The following is a 16,461-nucleotide window of genomic DNA, read 5'->3' on the forward strand; positions in this document are numbered from 1 at the left end:
AACGCCGGGTGCTGATTGGCTACGAGCCTGGCTATCAAAGAAGAGAAGCATGGCCCGCCTCCCTGGTGCAAAGGCTCCCCAAGCCTCCGTCCTGCCCTCCGTTCTCCATGATGTTCAGCGGCCTTCAGGAGGGCTCCTGGGCCGGTCCGAGGAGGAGCGACCAGCGGGACCAAGGCCCTCGGCCCCGGAGCCACAGCCTGAACGCCGCAGACATCCGGCGCCTGCACCCCCGCACGGCCCGCTTCCGCATCCTCAACCCCGACGACGAGGCCGGGTACTCGGAGGACGACGAAGGCTCCTCCACCGACGACGGGGTCCGCTGCTTTGTGGTCAGAGAGCGCTCCAGCAGCTGTTCCCCAAAGGACACGCCCCCCAGATTCAGGGAGCTCCACGCCGGCTCCTCTGCGCCGCACTGTAAGCACCAGGGCCAGGCCCGGCCGCTGTCTGCCTCCAGCGGCCGCAGACAGCCGGCGCTGGAGCAGAGCCTGCACGGCAGCCCCCCCTGTCCAGGGGGGAAGCACTGCAGGAAGAAGCAGGCCTCCCTGGGCTCCGTCAACAAGAAGTACGCAGCCGGCGGCGGAGCGCAGTCCGTCTGCGGCTCTCAGGTCAGGCCCCAGCAGCCGAGGCCGTCCTCCGCGGGATCGACAGTCAAGAGCCACAGGCAGAAGGTCAGTACACACACACACACACGCAGAGACACACACGCAGGGACACACACACACACACGCAGAGAAAGACACACACGCAGAGACAAAGACAGACACATACGCAGCGAGACACGCACGCACGCACGCGCGCAAGCAGAAGATGAGCTCAGCTGCCTCTCATGTCCCTTCCGTTGTATCATCCCTCTCTTTCTCGTCATCTTACTGATCAACCCGATGCCTTGTCCTTCTCCAGACCCTGAGAGTGGTGGGACCTCGCGGGGTTTCCTTCGACCATTCCGAGGAGCTGCTGTCGGCCCTCAGCGAGGACGAGCGAGAGCTGCTGGGGGCCGTCACGACGAAAGGCTTCCCGCTACGCAAGGCCATCCTGGCCCTGCAGAAGACGGCCTACCGGAACCCCGAGCAGGTAGGCTACACCTCCGGTGGTCTGGTTCTCTTCTAAACTAGACTCATTAAACTAATGTTTACATCGTTCACGTTACTTCAAACTTATATGTTCCTCATGTCCCTACATTCTTATAAAGGTTATATAAGAATACTACGTTCTTATAAAGGTTAAATAAGAATATTTTATATATATATATATATATATATATATATATATTCTTCCACAGGATATAGAAAAATATCAAGAATATGTATTCCATCTGCCACATGGGCGGCATGTGGCACAGGAGGTAGAGCAGGTTGACCGGCTCCTCCTAGCTGAGTGTCGAGGTGTCCCTGAGCGAGACACCTCACCCTGACTGCTCCCGACAAGCTGGCTGTCGCCCTGCATGGTTGACACCGCCGTTGGTTTGTGAATTTGTGCATGAATTGGTGAATTGCCGTGCTTTGAGTGGTCACGGGTTAGAAAAGCGCTGCATAAATGCAGTCCATTTACCAGCATATATTCTATGTTCCTGCTGTACTTCTGCAGATCCTGAGTTACCTGGGGGCCACCAGTCATCTGTGTGAGTTGGGATACGAGGAGTCCCAGGTAGAGGAGGCCCTTGAGATGTTCCAGAACTCTGAGAGCAAGGTGAGGACAGGGTCCTCCACGCCAAAGACAACATGTCCTTCCAGCACAAGTTTTGACCCAACCCAAGTTTTAACTTCTGCTTCTGCTCCTCAGGCTTCCGAGTTCCTGAGAGTCCTGACCCAGTTTCAGGAGATGGGCTTCCAGCAGAGCGCTATCAAAGCGGTTCTCCTGGTCCACGAGAACAACCGTGAGAGGGCTCTGGAGGAGCTCATGACTCACACAGCCTAACACAAACCCCCCTGAAATGAAAGCAGATCCCCCCCATCTGCTTTCATTTCACAAAGGAATGACCCCTTTTGGTCGGTCCCACTCGGAATTCTGAGAGTATACCGAGTTGCTAAATGCTCTAAATGTAAATGTGAATATGAGTAAATTTAAATGTAAAACTCTTAATGAATGTTAAATGCTTACTGTTTAGACATTTTGACTAGAAATAGGGATTTTGATTGTTCCTGACTAATAGTCAAATTTTAGAGGTGTTGATGTGTACCAAGCTTTTGATAATTGCGATAAACTTTTTGTTTCATCTTGAAATAAAGGGAATGATGAACACCTGCTTTAATTCTTCATGGATGTCCAGTTGACGTGCACACTTTACACTTTATAAACCACAATGTCTTTGTGTAGGGATGTTATTGTGTGTATTGTGCTGAACACTAGACACTGACTGGGTCCCCTCTACGTTGCAGGACATCTTTACCAGACATATAGGTCAGGACCACCCTGTAATGGGGTCAGTATCAGAATATTTAGGATGGGAACAGCAACCACACAATACGTTTATGGGGGGTCTAGTATTACAGAAGTGTAGCTTCCCAGCCATATAAATCGATAGAAATTAGATATATTCAAATATTGTAACATGACTGGGAGATAAATAAAGGTCTGACTTTGCTTATAATCTAAGTTATAATGGTGTGATTAAAGGCGCGTTCAGTCTCCTGGTTATAAAGAGACGGCTCGCCAGTGATGACCATAGACGGTGATGACGCTCACGACGCGTGTTCACGACAGCGACGTTTCATGTGCACGAAACAGCTACTAAACAAAACTTAGTTGGATCAGTTTCAAGTTTGCATGCCTTTGTTTCCTTGATGCCTATCACCTACCATCCTTTGGCTTTTATTTATGATAAGCACAAACATACATTATCGCGAAAATGTTTTCCCCATAATTTTCAGCGATATGAACGCACCACAAACGTCCCGAGTTGCCGAACGGAAGTAGAATCAAGAGCGTCATGAGGTGTCGTTCACGCGAACCTTCCGACATCATTTCTAGCGATGTGAACTCACCACTACTCTCAGAATTCCGAGAAATTAAGACAAAAAGGGGGCGTGCCTCAGAGAAATGCCGAAAGAGAGTTCGAAGATATCCCGACTTCCGAATCGGAAGCCTGTGTCCGAGGTATCTGGATCACACATAGAACAAGCAGGAGTAGACGGTGTGCGCATGCGTGAACACACGCAGTCAGTAAATGGCCAACTTGTTGACTCCTCTGCAGAATATGATATTACAATGTTACAATGTTATGATATAACAATATTAAAACCATTCGACAAAACTTTTTGGTCATTATAATAAATATAAGAGCATATAGACGTCATCCTACCTCTATTGTCGTAAACCGCTCCGCCCCTCCCGCAGCCGAGCCGCTCTCGATTGGCTGATCCCGCCCATGCAACGTATCCGCTCTGTGATTGGCTGACCCCGAGGATCCGCCATATTCAAACCTCCGTTGGCTCGTTTAACCGAGTGTCATTTTCCGTCCTCGTTTGTTTACATTTGTATGTTCGATAATCAATAAAAAAATACCTTATAATAGTACGAACCTCTCCGTACATGGAGGAGAGCGAGGACGCGACGTGTACCGGGATGAAGAGTAAGAAGCAGCTCCGCAGGATGGCCTCCAGGACGTCCAGCATCGGACCCGCGGACCCCTCGCCGTCCCCCGAGGCCCGGGGCCACAATAGGAAGAAGTAAGGACGCTCCACCTATGGTCCTATATATGGTCCTACATTCCTATATATTGGTCCTATATTCATCATGCATGGACCGGAGGGCTGCGCGGGTTTTAGAAATCTGGGCCCGTTTTCCTTTTGTTATCATGATGTGTTGTGTTGTGTTGTGTGTATCTAAACGAGACACAAATGTCAGGACCACCCTGTAATGGGTCAATATCAGAATATTTAGAATCATTACAGCAAGCTCAAATTATGTTTATGGGGGGTCTAGTCATGGCCACGGTATAACAAAGTGTAGCTCCCCAGTCATATGTAATGATAGGAAGGAGATGTCTCCAGATATTGTTACAGGACTGGCAGATAAAGAAATTACACACTTATGCTTGGGTTTATGATGTGTGTTGTGTGCGAACGTGTTATATTAATGTGTTGTACGGTGCGTGTTGACATGTGTTTTGGGTATGTGTTGTATGGTGTGTGTTGAATGTCTATGTGTTGTGTGGTGGTTTCAGCCCGGCCTGGCCCCTCATTAACCTTTGACCTGACAGGTTCAGTCATAGTGGCTTGTGTTTCCTACTGGTGGTATCAGAATAACTTTATCTTACTTTACTTATGTACTTCTATTCCACCTATGTTATATCAGGGTCATAATATAAGTATAACCAAAGAGTAATAACAGTGTAACCATGTTTACGGGTCTGATTTTAAGAAGGTAATTCCCTGCTACTACTGCTTTCTATTCAACATGGATCCTCAGTGTGTCCACATAGTGGATTATTACCCGAAACACTAAGGCAGATTTCAGAAAGTGGTTTTAGATTTACATTGCGGCTATGATACAACCCATGATCCACATAATGTTGAATAGGACTGTTTATGTCGCTGTAATCATCTGCCATCAGATCTAGGTCAAGCTGAGTAACTACTTTCCCCTGCTTGTCCGCAGACCCCCGCTGCAGAGAGGAAGCTCCTTCACCTTCCTGACTCCAGGGACGCCATGGGACTTCAGTCTGGTAAGCCCCCGCTGACCATAAAGGGCACTGTGTTGGACAACAATTCATTCATTCTATATTTTAGGGGGGCATATTTAGGGGGGCATATTTAGATTTATTGAAAACTGATATGACCAACCAGTGTATCATTTTTTTCCCCTCACTGTTCATCGTTTACGTCCACAGAAAAGAAAACGCAAAGAAAAGGACGACGACACAGTCAGTCTCTCCAGCTTCGATCTCAAGGTGAGAGCTTTGATTTTGTACCATTTTGCACTTCGATTATTTTCACTGTTTAATAAACATGCATGAATCACAACAGAAGTGAATAGGACCCAACCCCTAGTAACCATGAGTTCAAGTGTTATCCGTTAATGATTCCAGAAAAAATGAGGAGAGTGAAAGCACTCTTACTCTTACTCTTAAATGGTGATTCATCAAGTAGTGACAGTTAAATGGATCCATTACACCTCTATTCTGACCACACACGTTGTGTTCCTTGATCTCCAGGAGCCTAGCAACAAGCGGGTGAGGCCGCTGGTCAAGGTGACCTCCTTGGCCAACCTCATGTCACCGTCCAAGAATGGAGCCGTCCGGCGCTTTGGACAAACCCTCCAGGTAAACGAGTAAAACGAGTCTGAACAGCCATTAGTAAGGGTGGCATGCAGCTCAGGAGGTAAAGCGGGTTGGCTCGTTACCCTTGAGGCAATATTGTAAAGCGCTTTGAGTGGTCACTTGTTAGAAGAGTGCTAGATAAATGCAGACCATTAGATGTTATTGCATAATCTACTCTATAGTGGTAATACCCACCCAGATGTGTGAATGCTGGATGGATCAGCGTTCCATTTGGTACAGTCGACTGGGAGTTCTGGTAGCTTGATTTACCTATACTCCATCAGGGTGGACACCCCCACGTGTGATGTCACTAGAGGGTTGATTTTAAAATGGCTTGTAATAATAGATCAAATTTATGTAGTGCTTTTCCCAGTGCTCAAAGACGCTTCACAATCGCTTCATAAGCTAAATCATAAGAAACAAAAAAAAGCTAAAACAAAACAACAGTTTAAAGGTTAAAAGTAATGGCCGATCACATCACCCTTGGTGGTATCATTTAACCCTTTAACCGATACCGGCTGTGTATACTTGTATTCAATTCACGTTTTCCTCTTCAGTCCATGTCCAGCAAGTCTCCGGGGATGTCCCTGAGAGCCAGCATCAAGGGGGCCGGCCCCACCCCCACCAAGCGCAGGAACAGCACCCTGTGGTCCGAGAGCCTGGACGTCCACCAGAAGAGCACCTTCTCCACCAAGGAGATCAAGAGACAAGAGGTAGAGCGGCGGGCCGGGAATTCCCCTTCGGGACACAACCAAGGAGTACAACTTTCTGCTTGGATCATGCGTTCATATTGCTCGGTTTGTTGTGGTCTTATTTGGTACGTGCTCTCTGTCTCCTCAGGCCATCCATGAACTCTACAGAGGCGAGCAGGATCTCATCGAAGACCTCCAGATGGCACGAAAGGTCAGGCAACCTCAGGGCCTAGCTAAGACCTAGGACCTGGTTCTGCTATGACCTAGTCCTAGGTCCGGCTAGGTTCTGCTGGGACCTAGTCCTAGCAGAACCTCACAGAGTCCATAGTAGTTTGGATGTCCCGGGCCAGAGGTTCTGGGTTCGAAACCCTGATGTCCGCAGTCTACCTTTATTCATCCTGGAGTAATGTATTTATATGATCAATAATGACCAATAAATATGATCTATAATGTATATATAAAGTTGTAGGTTGTAGTAGGCTGCTCTGAAAGAAAGCTCCTGCTCAGAGACTCTGTAATAAACACTGTGAGTACTAAGACACATGCGGCTGCTTACCCTGGTCCTCCTGCTTCCATGCCTCCAGGCGTACCACGACCCAATGCTGAAGCTGTCCATCATGACCGAGGAGGAGCTGGCCCACATCTTCGGGGAGCTTGACACCTACATTCCCCTTCACGAGGGTAGGGCTCAGTGAAGTCTCCCAACCCATGCCCTCGCCCTCCCATTTCAGGAGTATAAACCGTGCCTGTGCCTTTCCTGTGTCTGCAGATCTGTACGCAAAGCTCACAGAGAGTGCTGCCGGTCCCAGCGGCATCGTCGGCCAGATTGGACAGATCATTATAGATTGGGTATGTATTTAAACTGAGGCAAGGTCATGGATATCATCGTGTTTGCCTCTGCACTGAGGGTTCATGTTTATTTTAAAGTAACGAGACAATTATACATATTATAGTTGGTCATTTTTGTCATCTTTTGTTACGGCTTGCCTATATTGTATATGGATAATATATATTTTAAAATGGTATATGATATCTTTCAGCTGCAGTTACTGTCCCTTACCTGACATTCAAATATCCCTTCCTTTTCAAACGGTCGTTGCTTTCATTACTGGTCATTGTTTGCTCGCGATATGGAAGCAGATGGAAACACTGTTGACACAGCACACACACAACCCTTCATACCACTCAGGGGCCAACATTGACACAGGACCTAGTTTCCAGTCAGCAGGGTGGCATGTGGCTCAGGGGGTAGAGCGGGTTGGCTAGTAACCGGAAGGTTTCTAGTTCGATCCCCTAGCTCCTCCTAAAGTGTCGAGGTGCCCCTGAGCGAGACACCTCACCCCGACCGCTCCTGACGAGCTGGCTGTCGCCTTGCGTGGTTAACACCGCCATCGGTGTGTGAATGTGTGCACGAACCTGTCAATGTGAGGCGATATTGTAAAGTGAAGGTTAGAGAAGCGAGGTATGAATGCAGTCCGTTTACCATTAAACACTGTGAAGGTAACCAGCCCGCTGCCCTGTCCACCCCCCCCTCCCCAGCTCCCGGGCCTGAACTCCTACAAGGTGTACTGCAGCCACCAGCTGGCCGCCAAGGCCCTGCTGGACCAGAAGAAGCAGGACAAGCGCGTGCAGGACTTCCTGCAACGCTGCCTGGAGTCGCCCTTCAGCAGGAAGCTGGACCTCTGGAGCTTCCTGGACATCCCGCGCTCGCGCCTGGTCAAGTACCCACTCCTGTTCCGGGAGATCCTCCGCCACACGCCCGCCGAGCACCCGGACATCGCCAGCCTGGAAAAGGCCGTACGTTGATCCCCTCGTTATGCTGCTTCTGTCCCACCGTCTGTCCCCCCCGTCTGGCCTCCCATCTGTACTCTATTAGCTGATGACCAGCGATGCCCTGAGGCCGCTGGTCACGCTGTATTGAGTCCTCATGGGATACCGTACCGGTCAGCCATTCATCAGGCAGACACAACTCATTCAGCAGCAGCTAGACGTACGGCATGTTGCTCTGGAGTGCCTCCGAGTAGGCTCGGGTCGTTGGGGATCCAACCAGCATAGTGAGACTAACGACGCTGTCCCTTCCCAGGTCGCCATCATCCAGGGGATCCTGTCCGACATCAACGTTCAGAAAGGAGAGTCGGAGTGCCAATACTACATCGACAAGCTGGAGTACCTGGACGACCGGCAGAGAGACCCGCTGATTGACAGCTGCAAGAGCTTATCGTGCCACGGCGAGCTGAGGAACAAGAGCGGCTCGGTGAGAATCCAGACGGACCGATGTTCAGAAGGCTGAACTCTGGGGTTGAACTCTGGGATGCTGTATTTCACGCATCATCCTCTTCATCTACATCATCCATTCTGTTGTCTCAAATAGAGTTGTTCCGATACCAGTATCGGAAATTCCTCCTTTACTGCCTTTGAGTGCAGTATCTGGTATCGGCGAGTGCGCAAGTCTATACCATCACATGACTAGCTCATTTACTATACAGGCAGAGAACATCACAAACACTATGCTGAAAAAAACTAATGAGTAGACAGTAAATGAACCGACTATACCTTGCTGTCATCGTAAGAGAACCCTTCAATAAGAACAAGTGCTACAATACTAGATGTTCTATCGGTATATAATCGGTATCGGCTGATATTCAAGTTCAGGAATCGGTATTAGGATTAGGAAAGGGTATCGGAAACCCTCATTATCATCATCATCATCCTCATCCTCCATTATGTAGTCTCAATGCGACCCTTGACCCCGGTAGTGGTAGTAACCATGGTGACGCTGTCTCCCTGCAGAAGCTGCACGTGTTCCTGTTCTCCGAGCTGCTGGTGCTGACGCGGCCCGTGACCCGCAACGAGAGGAGCTGCTTCCAGGTGTACCGGCAGCCCATCCCCGTCCGGGACCTGGCCCTGGAGGACCTGCAGGACGGCGATGCCCGCATGGGAGGGTCCTTCAGGGGGGCCTTCACCAATGGGGAGAAAGGTGGGCAGAGTCTTGGTGTTTATTTGGGTGTGATAGGAAGATGCTTGTGAGCGGTGTGTCCCAACCTAATGCATGCGGATGATCGCACTGGGAGCAGTCTTTCACTATCGGTAACTCATTGGTGTGGGGTTCAGTTAACATTGGGTAATATAGTAACTACTCTCAGTTGGTGGTAGTCAGTTAAAACGTAATGGATGCCGGGGCAGATTATCACACTAGTAGGGGACTTTCACTATCTTGTAACTCACTGGTGTGGGGTTCAGTTTATACTCAGTAACTAGTCGCAGCTGGTAGTCAGTTAAAACATAATGGGTACCGGGGAGATGATCACACTTTTGCCGGTCTTCCATGTCACCATGAAACCCACTAGTGCGGGCTTATAAAGATCAAACATAAGTGGAAAAAAAAATGCGTGGCCTATTGTCCACCTCCTATGACAACGTGTTCACGCTTGTCGCCACTCTCTCTCTCTCTCGTCCCTCCAGCCAAGAACGTGTTCCGCGTCAGCTCCCTGGACCCGTCCCACGGCCAGTCCCACACGCTGCAGGTCAACGACGTCTACCACAAGCAGCAGTGGCTCAACTGCCTGCGTGGGGTCATGGCCCTGCAGCCCGCCGGGCCCCCCAGGGTCCGGACGGAGACCACCGCCGGCCCGGTCTCCTCCCGGCGCCGCTCCTCCACCGTCTCCCTGGACAACGAGGAGGCGGACGAGAACCACTGCCCCGACGCCGTCGCCCCGTCGCAGTCCAAAACGAGGCTGGAGAAGAGGTTCCGCGGGTCACTGAGGAGAAAGGAGACGGGGGTCTAGGAGGCCCGGGGAGTGTTGGAGACGCTCCTGTGTGTGTGTGTGTGTGTGTGTGTGTGTGTGTGTGTGTGTGTGTGTGTGTGTGTGTGTGTGTGTGTGTGTGTGTGTGTGTGTGTGTGTGTGTGTGTGTGTGTGTGTGTGTGTGTGTGTGTGTGTGTTGCTGTTGGAATGCGGCCGTGCGTTTTGAACGTAACAATGATTTCAGGTGATAAACCATTGTGTTGTAAGTGTGAGTCCAGTGGCTGTTTACCTCGGCCTTGCTGACTTTATATAGGTAACGGGGGGGGGGAAATCCCCTCCAATCACTTCCGTCCAAAAATTATGTTTAACTTTTCTTTTTTCCGATTTAGAGGGGTGAAAAAATAAGTGTGTATTTAGTTTACAAAATATGTTTCTGATGTTTGTTTACGTGCAGCAGTTAAATAGTTGTGGAATTTGTTTCACATCGTTTGACATTCATACCACTGTTGTAGCTCTTAAGAATTTGATTATTCTAAATTCTAACTGATTTCTTTGTTATTTTTTTTAAAAGTGTCTTTGTGAAGGCAAGATAAAAAACGTCCACTATTGAAATATTGATATGTATCGATGTGTTTCGGTGAAGACGAATGTTGTGGTCCAAGAGATTTGAGTTCTTTTGAGAACTTGGATTCATTTTTTATCATTAACGAAACATTTCATAGATATTTGTGTAATGATGCCGTGTTGTAATTTGTGCATAACATTGTTGGAATCTGTTGTTGTGTAATGTGAATCTTGTTACATACTGAGAATGAGAACAGGGAAAAAAAAGTGCTTAAAATATCCTGTATTTGTCTGTTTACCCAAATGACATTAACTTAGATGATTGTATTTACATATTCACATTCACATTAAGTGGTATTAAATATGTACAAATTATAACGTTATTACTGTCCATAATTTCTGAGCTTTCATGTTTGATGAAACAAACCATTTCCAAGATAATGTCTAAAATATACAACATTCACTTTAACTTCATAAAATAAGCCAATTTCCAGATTGACCTGGAACAGAAGAAGATTCAAGTCTGTTGAAGTTAGCCATGTATCCACTAATATTATTTCAGAAACTTTGTGCAGAATCTGTATCTAGATCTGTGGTTCACGACGTTTTGCACCCATGACACATTTTGCAGTCTGAAGATTCTTGCAACCCAATCTCCTTACATGTTTTGCACCTGCTTTCCCACCAGCCTCTTAACTCTATCAACATCTCCCCGTCATACGACCATACCCAGTGGTGCAGTAAGTAGCAGTCTGCTTATGGCTTTGAATCATGAGTTGGTGTAAATCACTTGATATAAAAGGGCCCTTTCTCGAAAATACATTTTTATAAAAAAACGGATCATCAAATAGCTGCTCATATAGCTTACAAGTCAACAATCCCCTGTGCCCCCGTATGGTTCCTGCGCTCTAATCTAGAGCGCAGGAACCTGGGACTCGGGTGGGGCTTCGTAACAGAGGAACCCCCGGATGCGGTCGGGGAGGTTCAGCTGGGAGACCACCTTCAGAGTGTTGGAGCCGTACTTTCTCCTGAACGCCAGCCTACTTATCTGCTGGAGGCTGAGGGGCGTACCTGAGCAGGGGGGGGGGGGGGGGAGGAGGGAATTCAACTAAATTACGAGAAAACATTTCAAATAAAGTATGCTTTAAGATTGGGACACAGTTCTGGAGCTCAGGAGGTAGAGCGGGTTAGCGGGAGCGTCGAGGTGCATCTCTCCCTCACTGCTCCCTACGAGCTAGCTGTCACCTTGCATGGCTGACACCGCCGTCGCTGTGTGAATGTGTGTATATGAACCGTTGGAAGTCGCTTTGGATAAAAGCCTCTGCTAAAAGCTCTAAATGTAGATGTAAATGACATCTCTGTGTGTGATATCTATCTAGGTGTATACTCAGCTTACTTTCAAAGAACTCGAGGCAGAGGTAAGCAGGAGAGCCTGTGCCGGCGTAATAAATGGGCTTCTTGCCCAGGTTGTCCGTGGCGTAAACGTTGCCCCCGAACTCCACCAGGAGGTCGATGAGGCCCAGGTGCTTGACCTTGGCTGCGTGGTGCAGCGCTGTCTCGTGCAGCTTGGCCGCGTTCACGTTCGCCCCTGGAGGGACGACAACAGAGCACTCTTAAAGGGTTGATATCATGCCACCAGGTGTGATTGTGATCAGCCATTACAAGCCTATTGAAATCAGGCTTTCCATGTGCATTAGGGACATCCCTTGTGGGTGCCTCCCCAGTGGACTGTAGTCCACTGTAGTCCACCTAGATACCAGCCTACCCAGTGGACTGTAGCAAATGTTGCATATCTATCCATCATACATCGAGGTGGACTCTCCCACTAAAACACAGGAAACGGCAGATTTTCAAACGGCTTGTAGTGTATGATCACACTCACAGCTGGTGGCATAATATAACCCCTTTTAAGTAACAGAAAAGGTTTTTCTCTGTGGAAGTGGCGTCATTCAAAAAACAAATGCTTCTGAACGTGAAATATTGCATCACTGCTTATTACAACGAAACATGATTTCTAATGGTCCCCAAAAATGGTTAGAATGCGGTCTTTGAACCATCGTTTCTTTCTGTAAGGCACGGACTCACCTGCTTTGAGGAGCACCTCTGCGCAGTCATAATGCTGCCTGGCGCAGGCCACATGCAGTGGAGTCCCGAAGTGGCAGTCGTGGGCTTCCATGAGGGCCCCTTCATCGATCATGAGCTGAACGCAGTCGGCGTTCCCTGTCAAACAGGACTTCAATGAGCTCCTGGGTGAAAATGTCCTGCAGCAATGTTTGTCTTGGGATTTCTGGACACAATGGGGGCAGGATAGTATGCCTTACAGGTAGCAGTCTACCTGATAGTATGTCAGCCTTACATGTAGCAGTCTACCTGATAGTATGTCTGCCTTACAGGTAGCAGTCTACCTGATAGTATGTCTGTCTTACAGGTAGGAGTCTACCTGATAGTATGTCTGTCTTACAGGTAGCAGTCTACCTGATAGTATGTCTGCCTTACAGGTAGCAGTCTACCTGATAGTATGTCTGTCTTACAGGTAGCAGTCTACCTGATGGTATGTCTGCCTTACAGGTAGCAGTCTGCCTGTCAGCATCCTGGAAACACTCGACAGCCACAACATTTATATTTAAGGTATTTAGAAGATGCTTTTAACCAAAGCGACGTACATCCGTCAGAAGGAAGAAAAGCTATATATCGCTGTCGGTACAGTGAGGATTTTAATTGAAGCAAGTACCAAGCACTAACAGCTGTAAGGTTAACCCATTCCCCGTACACAACAAAGATAGCTACGATAAGATGCTACACGATGCTATTGTTAGGTGCAAGGACGTAAAACATACAATAAGTCTGTACATTAAGTGCCAGGATCTGCAACATACAGTAAGTGCGCTACAAACACATACTAATGCGTTGGTGTGTGTTTAAAACAAGGTCATGTCCATCAGGTGGGCTCCCAGTCAGGTGACCCCACCTCCCATGCAGGCCTCGTGGAGCGGGGAGAAGCTGAACAGCGGCGGGTTGACCGTGGCTCCGTACTGCAGCAGCAGCCTCACACACTCCAGGCTCCCGGCAGCACACGCGTCACACAGCGGGGTGCTGCTGTCGATGTTCCTCGCGTCCACCTGGGAGTGCAGACAGGGGAGAAACAGGTTCACCGTCACCGGCGTCACAGAGCCTTCTACGGGACCTTCATACTTTAGTGCTTTAATATAGGAGCGGCATGTGGCTCAGGAGGTAGAGCGGTTGGCTGGTAACCGGAAGGTTGCTAGTTCAATCCCCGGCTCCTCCTAGCGGACTCTCGAGGTGTCCCTGAGCAAGACACCCCACCCTGACTTCTCCTGATGAGCTGGCTGTGGCCTTCCGTGGCTGCCACCGCCGTCGGAGTGTGCACTTTGAGTGGCCACTGGATAGAAAAGCGCTGCATGAATGCAGTCTGTTTACCATTGCCGATATACTTTTTGTTTTGTTATTTAGCCAATGCCTTTATAAAAGCAACCTACATCCAATTCAGATTAAGATTTTTGAAGGAGCAGTTGGGATGAGGCCTCTTGCTAAAGGATGCATTCAGTGATGAGATCAGTAGCCAGTACCTATCTTCTGGGAGTCATCCCAGCATCGTGTGTGTGTCTCAACAGTGTCATGTCAGGAGTCTTCTTCAGGGATTTCCCTCCCAACCATCCCTAGAAGGAGGGATCCCTCGTCTGTGCTCCTTCTCAAGGTGTCTTCCTTTTGGATTCGGGTTCCAATCCTTAGCCTCGAGAAGGCTTAGAGCGAGGGGAGGAGGTAAACAACGTGGGGCTGTGAGGCTTCTGACCCTTTCACTGGGATGAGGGGACGGATGTGGGACGCCTCACCTGTGCGCCGGCGATCAGAAGCAGCCTGACGCACTGCGTCTGTCCCTGGATACAAGCCTCATGCAGCGGCGTAATGGAGTCCACCGCCACGATGTTGACCGGCGCCCCTCCCTGGATGAGCCGCTGCAGGTCGAGGCTCCTACCCTGGGCCGCGGCCTCGTGCACGGCCGAGCGGTCCGTCCAGAATCCCAGACCGTGAGCTAAGGAACGGGGGATCAACCAACATGGCAGCCAGGTTTGAATCATTGAAATCAATCAACATGATGTAACAAGTTGAAGTTCAAGAAAGACGGGGCTTTAATTTCAATGTATTAGATACATATTCATCCAATACATAGTATAAACATGTATTATCATTGTTTATCTAACATAAGTAGGTGCATAGTAGGTGTGTTCGAGAAGTCACTTATGCTTTAATTTTAATGTATTATATATATAAATATGTATATGAATATAATACATAGTATAAATATGTATTACGTGTTGATCTAACAAAAAGTAGGTGTGTAGCCTATTAATCTGTCCTCCGACCCTCCTATCAAACATCATCTCTTAACCCCGTAATGACCTCAAGAGAGCAGGAGGGCCCACACATCTAGACCCGTGGCAATCACGCAGGGAAGAGATGGTAATAACGCCAGAGACGCTAATTCATAGAAATACAGAACGTTATATTATAACCATTCAGGTAACTCGGGTTTTAAAGGCACTGGCCAGAACCGAGTCAAGAGACGCACTTGACAGAACAGGTTCAACTCCTAATATGTCAGCCACACTAACGAGCTTATCCAACATGCACTTAAAATGCCGCCGGGTTCTCCTGCAGCGCCTTCTGTTCGAGGCTACCCCACCATCCCGCTGCACACTCTATTACTATACCGCTATACCATGGTGAGACACAGGTTATATTTCATATTAAGAGATAGAAACATAATAAGATTACCTATGTCTCCAAACAAGGAGGGTCTGGAACGCGTATTAATATCCATTTCATGATAACTCTAGTCTTTCGCAGGAGACAGAACCCCAACCCCGAGGCAGGACCCCCGCGGTGCGCTGAGTGGACCCCGGAGGACCACTGTAGACCCTGTCCCAGCCGTGGCCCGTGAACGGGCAGCAGGTTTCACCTGTGACCGAGTAGAGGGCGTCAGAGTATCTGGGCCGCCCATTGGCTGCCGGGGCAGTCGTTTAACTACGTCACCAGAAGGATCACATGGTTCCGAACCGCGGCATGGTGACGGTGAGAATTACATCAACATGGCGATTATTGCGCACTTGTTGTCGTCGTTGTTTTTGTTGTTGTTGTCGTTGATGTTGTATGTGTGTACGTCCTGACACCCAATGTACGCAGTTATTGTGTTTGTACGTTTGTACGTCCTGGCACTTAAGAATAGAAATTAGCATTGTGTAGTTTCTTATTCTTACTATCTTTATTGTTACCGTATATATATTTGGGACTGGGTTAAACTAGCAAATTATAGTGCTTGGCACTTGTTTCTATGAACAACCTTTCCTCAAATATTATTTTTGTAAGTCGCCTTAGATAAATGCGTCTGATAAATGCATGGACCAAAATGGCGCCCATTCATTCCTATGAAAACCATGGACATATTATAAATAATTTCATAATTTAAATGCAGGAGTGACAAATGTGGTATGACAATTTAAATGCTGGACTGACAAAATATACCAATACGATGCTGGGAACATACCAGTTTGTATGTTTTTATACTTAATTTTGACTTGGATCAGCTGACTGCTTGGGAGCCATCGGAGTAGGCCTAGGCTACATATTTTTTAGAAGAAAATGGTTATGTTGTAGGAACGTTAAGAATGCTTTACTGGGATATTAACAGATTCATCGTTCAAATATTAACGATCATGCTTTTGAAATGCAACTAACGCATTTACGCGGTCAGCGATCCGCTGCCAGGCTTTGGTTCTCTGGGTTACAGAGGCTTTAGCGTTCCCTTTCCTTGTGATAATGTCCTTCTCCTCGTCATAGCTCTCCAAGAGAACCTAGACCTACTCTGAGTTTGTTGCCTATAATGGCGCGTTTCCACTGCAGGGTGCGGAACGGATCGGATCGCAAAGGTGCGGGTCGGGTCGCGTTTCCACCGCCAAAAGTGGGCGTGACCCGGACTTTGCCGTACCCGTTCCGGCCCCATTCTCGGGACTCCTCCGTTGCGGTACCCAAAACGAGACCAGACGCCTGAAAGGGTCCCGTGAAATTCTAGCTACACCCCCCCTCCGTTGATTGGTCGACAGAATCGTCACTTCCGGGTGACGCGGGGATAAAAACAAACAAACAGTAGCCTCGAGGTATTATTCTTTACAATTAACATGTCGCGTAA

General features: G+C 48.3%; 3 protein-coding genes across 3 annotated transcripts in view; 2 read left to right on the forward strand and 1 right to left on the reverse strand.

The window, feature by feature from the left end:
- The window catches only part of LOC130389109 (uncharacterized), a 4,438-nt gene extending 2,079 nt beyond the window's left edge, over positions 1–2,359 (forward strand). Inside the window, exons 3-6 of the mRNA XM_056598780.1 lie at positions 41–668; positions 901–1,071; positions 1,585–1,686; positions 1,780–2,359. Coding sequence (XP_056454755.1) covers positions 41–668; positions 901–1,071; positions 1,585–1,686; positions 1,780–1,914 — 1,036 coding nt within the window. The 3' untranslated portion in view covers positions 1,915–2,359. The remainder of the gene's footprint in view (positions 1–40; positions 669–900; positions 1,072–1,584; positions 1,687–1,779) is intronic.
- Positions 2,360–3,398: 1,039 nt separating this feature from the next.
- Positions 3,399–10,644, forward strand: LOC130388918 (neuroepithelial cell-transforming gene 1 protein-like). The gene is made up of 12 exons (XM_056598519.1): positions 3,399–3,665; positions 4,597–4,663; positions 4,829–4,888; positions 5,153–5,260; positions 5,815–5,970; positions 6,098–6,160; positions 6,534–6,630; positions 6,719–6,798; positions 7,489–7,746; positions 8,033–8,203; positions 8,740–8,926; positions 9,412–10,644. Exons 1-12 carry the CDS (start codon positions 3,529–3,531, stop codon positions 9,732–9,734), a joined length of 1,707 nt encoding a protein of 568 aa, XP_056454494.1. The 5' UTR covers positions 3,399–3,528; the 3' UTR covers positions 9,735–10,644.
- Positions 10,645–11,086: 442 nt separating this feature from the next.
- Positions 11,087–15,260, reverse strand: asb13b (ankyrin repeat and SOCS box containing 13b). Its single transcript, XM_056598520.1, has 6 exons — positions 15,051–15,260; positions 14,108–14,307; positions 13,225–13,375; positions 12,342–12,476; positions 11,653–11,844; positions 11,087–11,327 (listed from the first exon to the last, which is right to left on the reverse strand). Exons 1-6 carry the CDS (start codon positions 15,094–15,096, stop codon positions 11,170–11,172), a joined length of 882 nt encoding a protein of 293 aa, XP_056454495.1. The 5' UTR covers positions 15,097–15,260; the 3' UTR covers positions 11,087–11,169.
- Between the last annotated feature and the right edge of the window lie 1,201 nt (positions 15,261–16,461).

This window comes from Gadus chalcogrammus, chromosome 9 (genome assembly GCF_026213295.1).
Source record: "Gadus chalcogrammus isolate NIFS_2021 chromosome 9, NIFS_Gcha_1.0, whole genome shotgun sequence".
NCBI lineage: Eukaryota > Metazoa > Chordata > Actinopteri > Gadiformes > Gadidae > Gadus > Gadus chalcogrammus.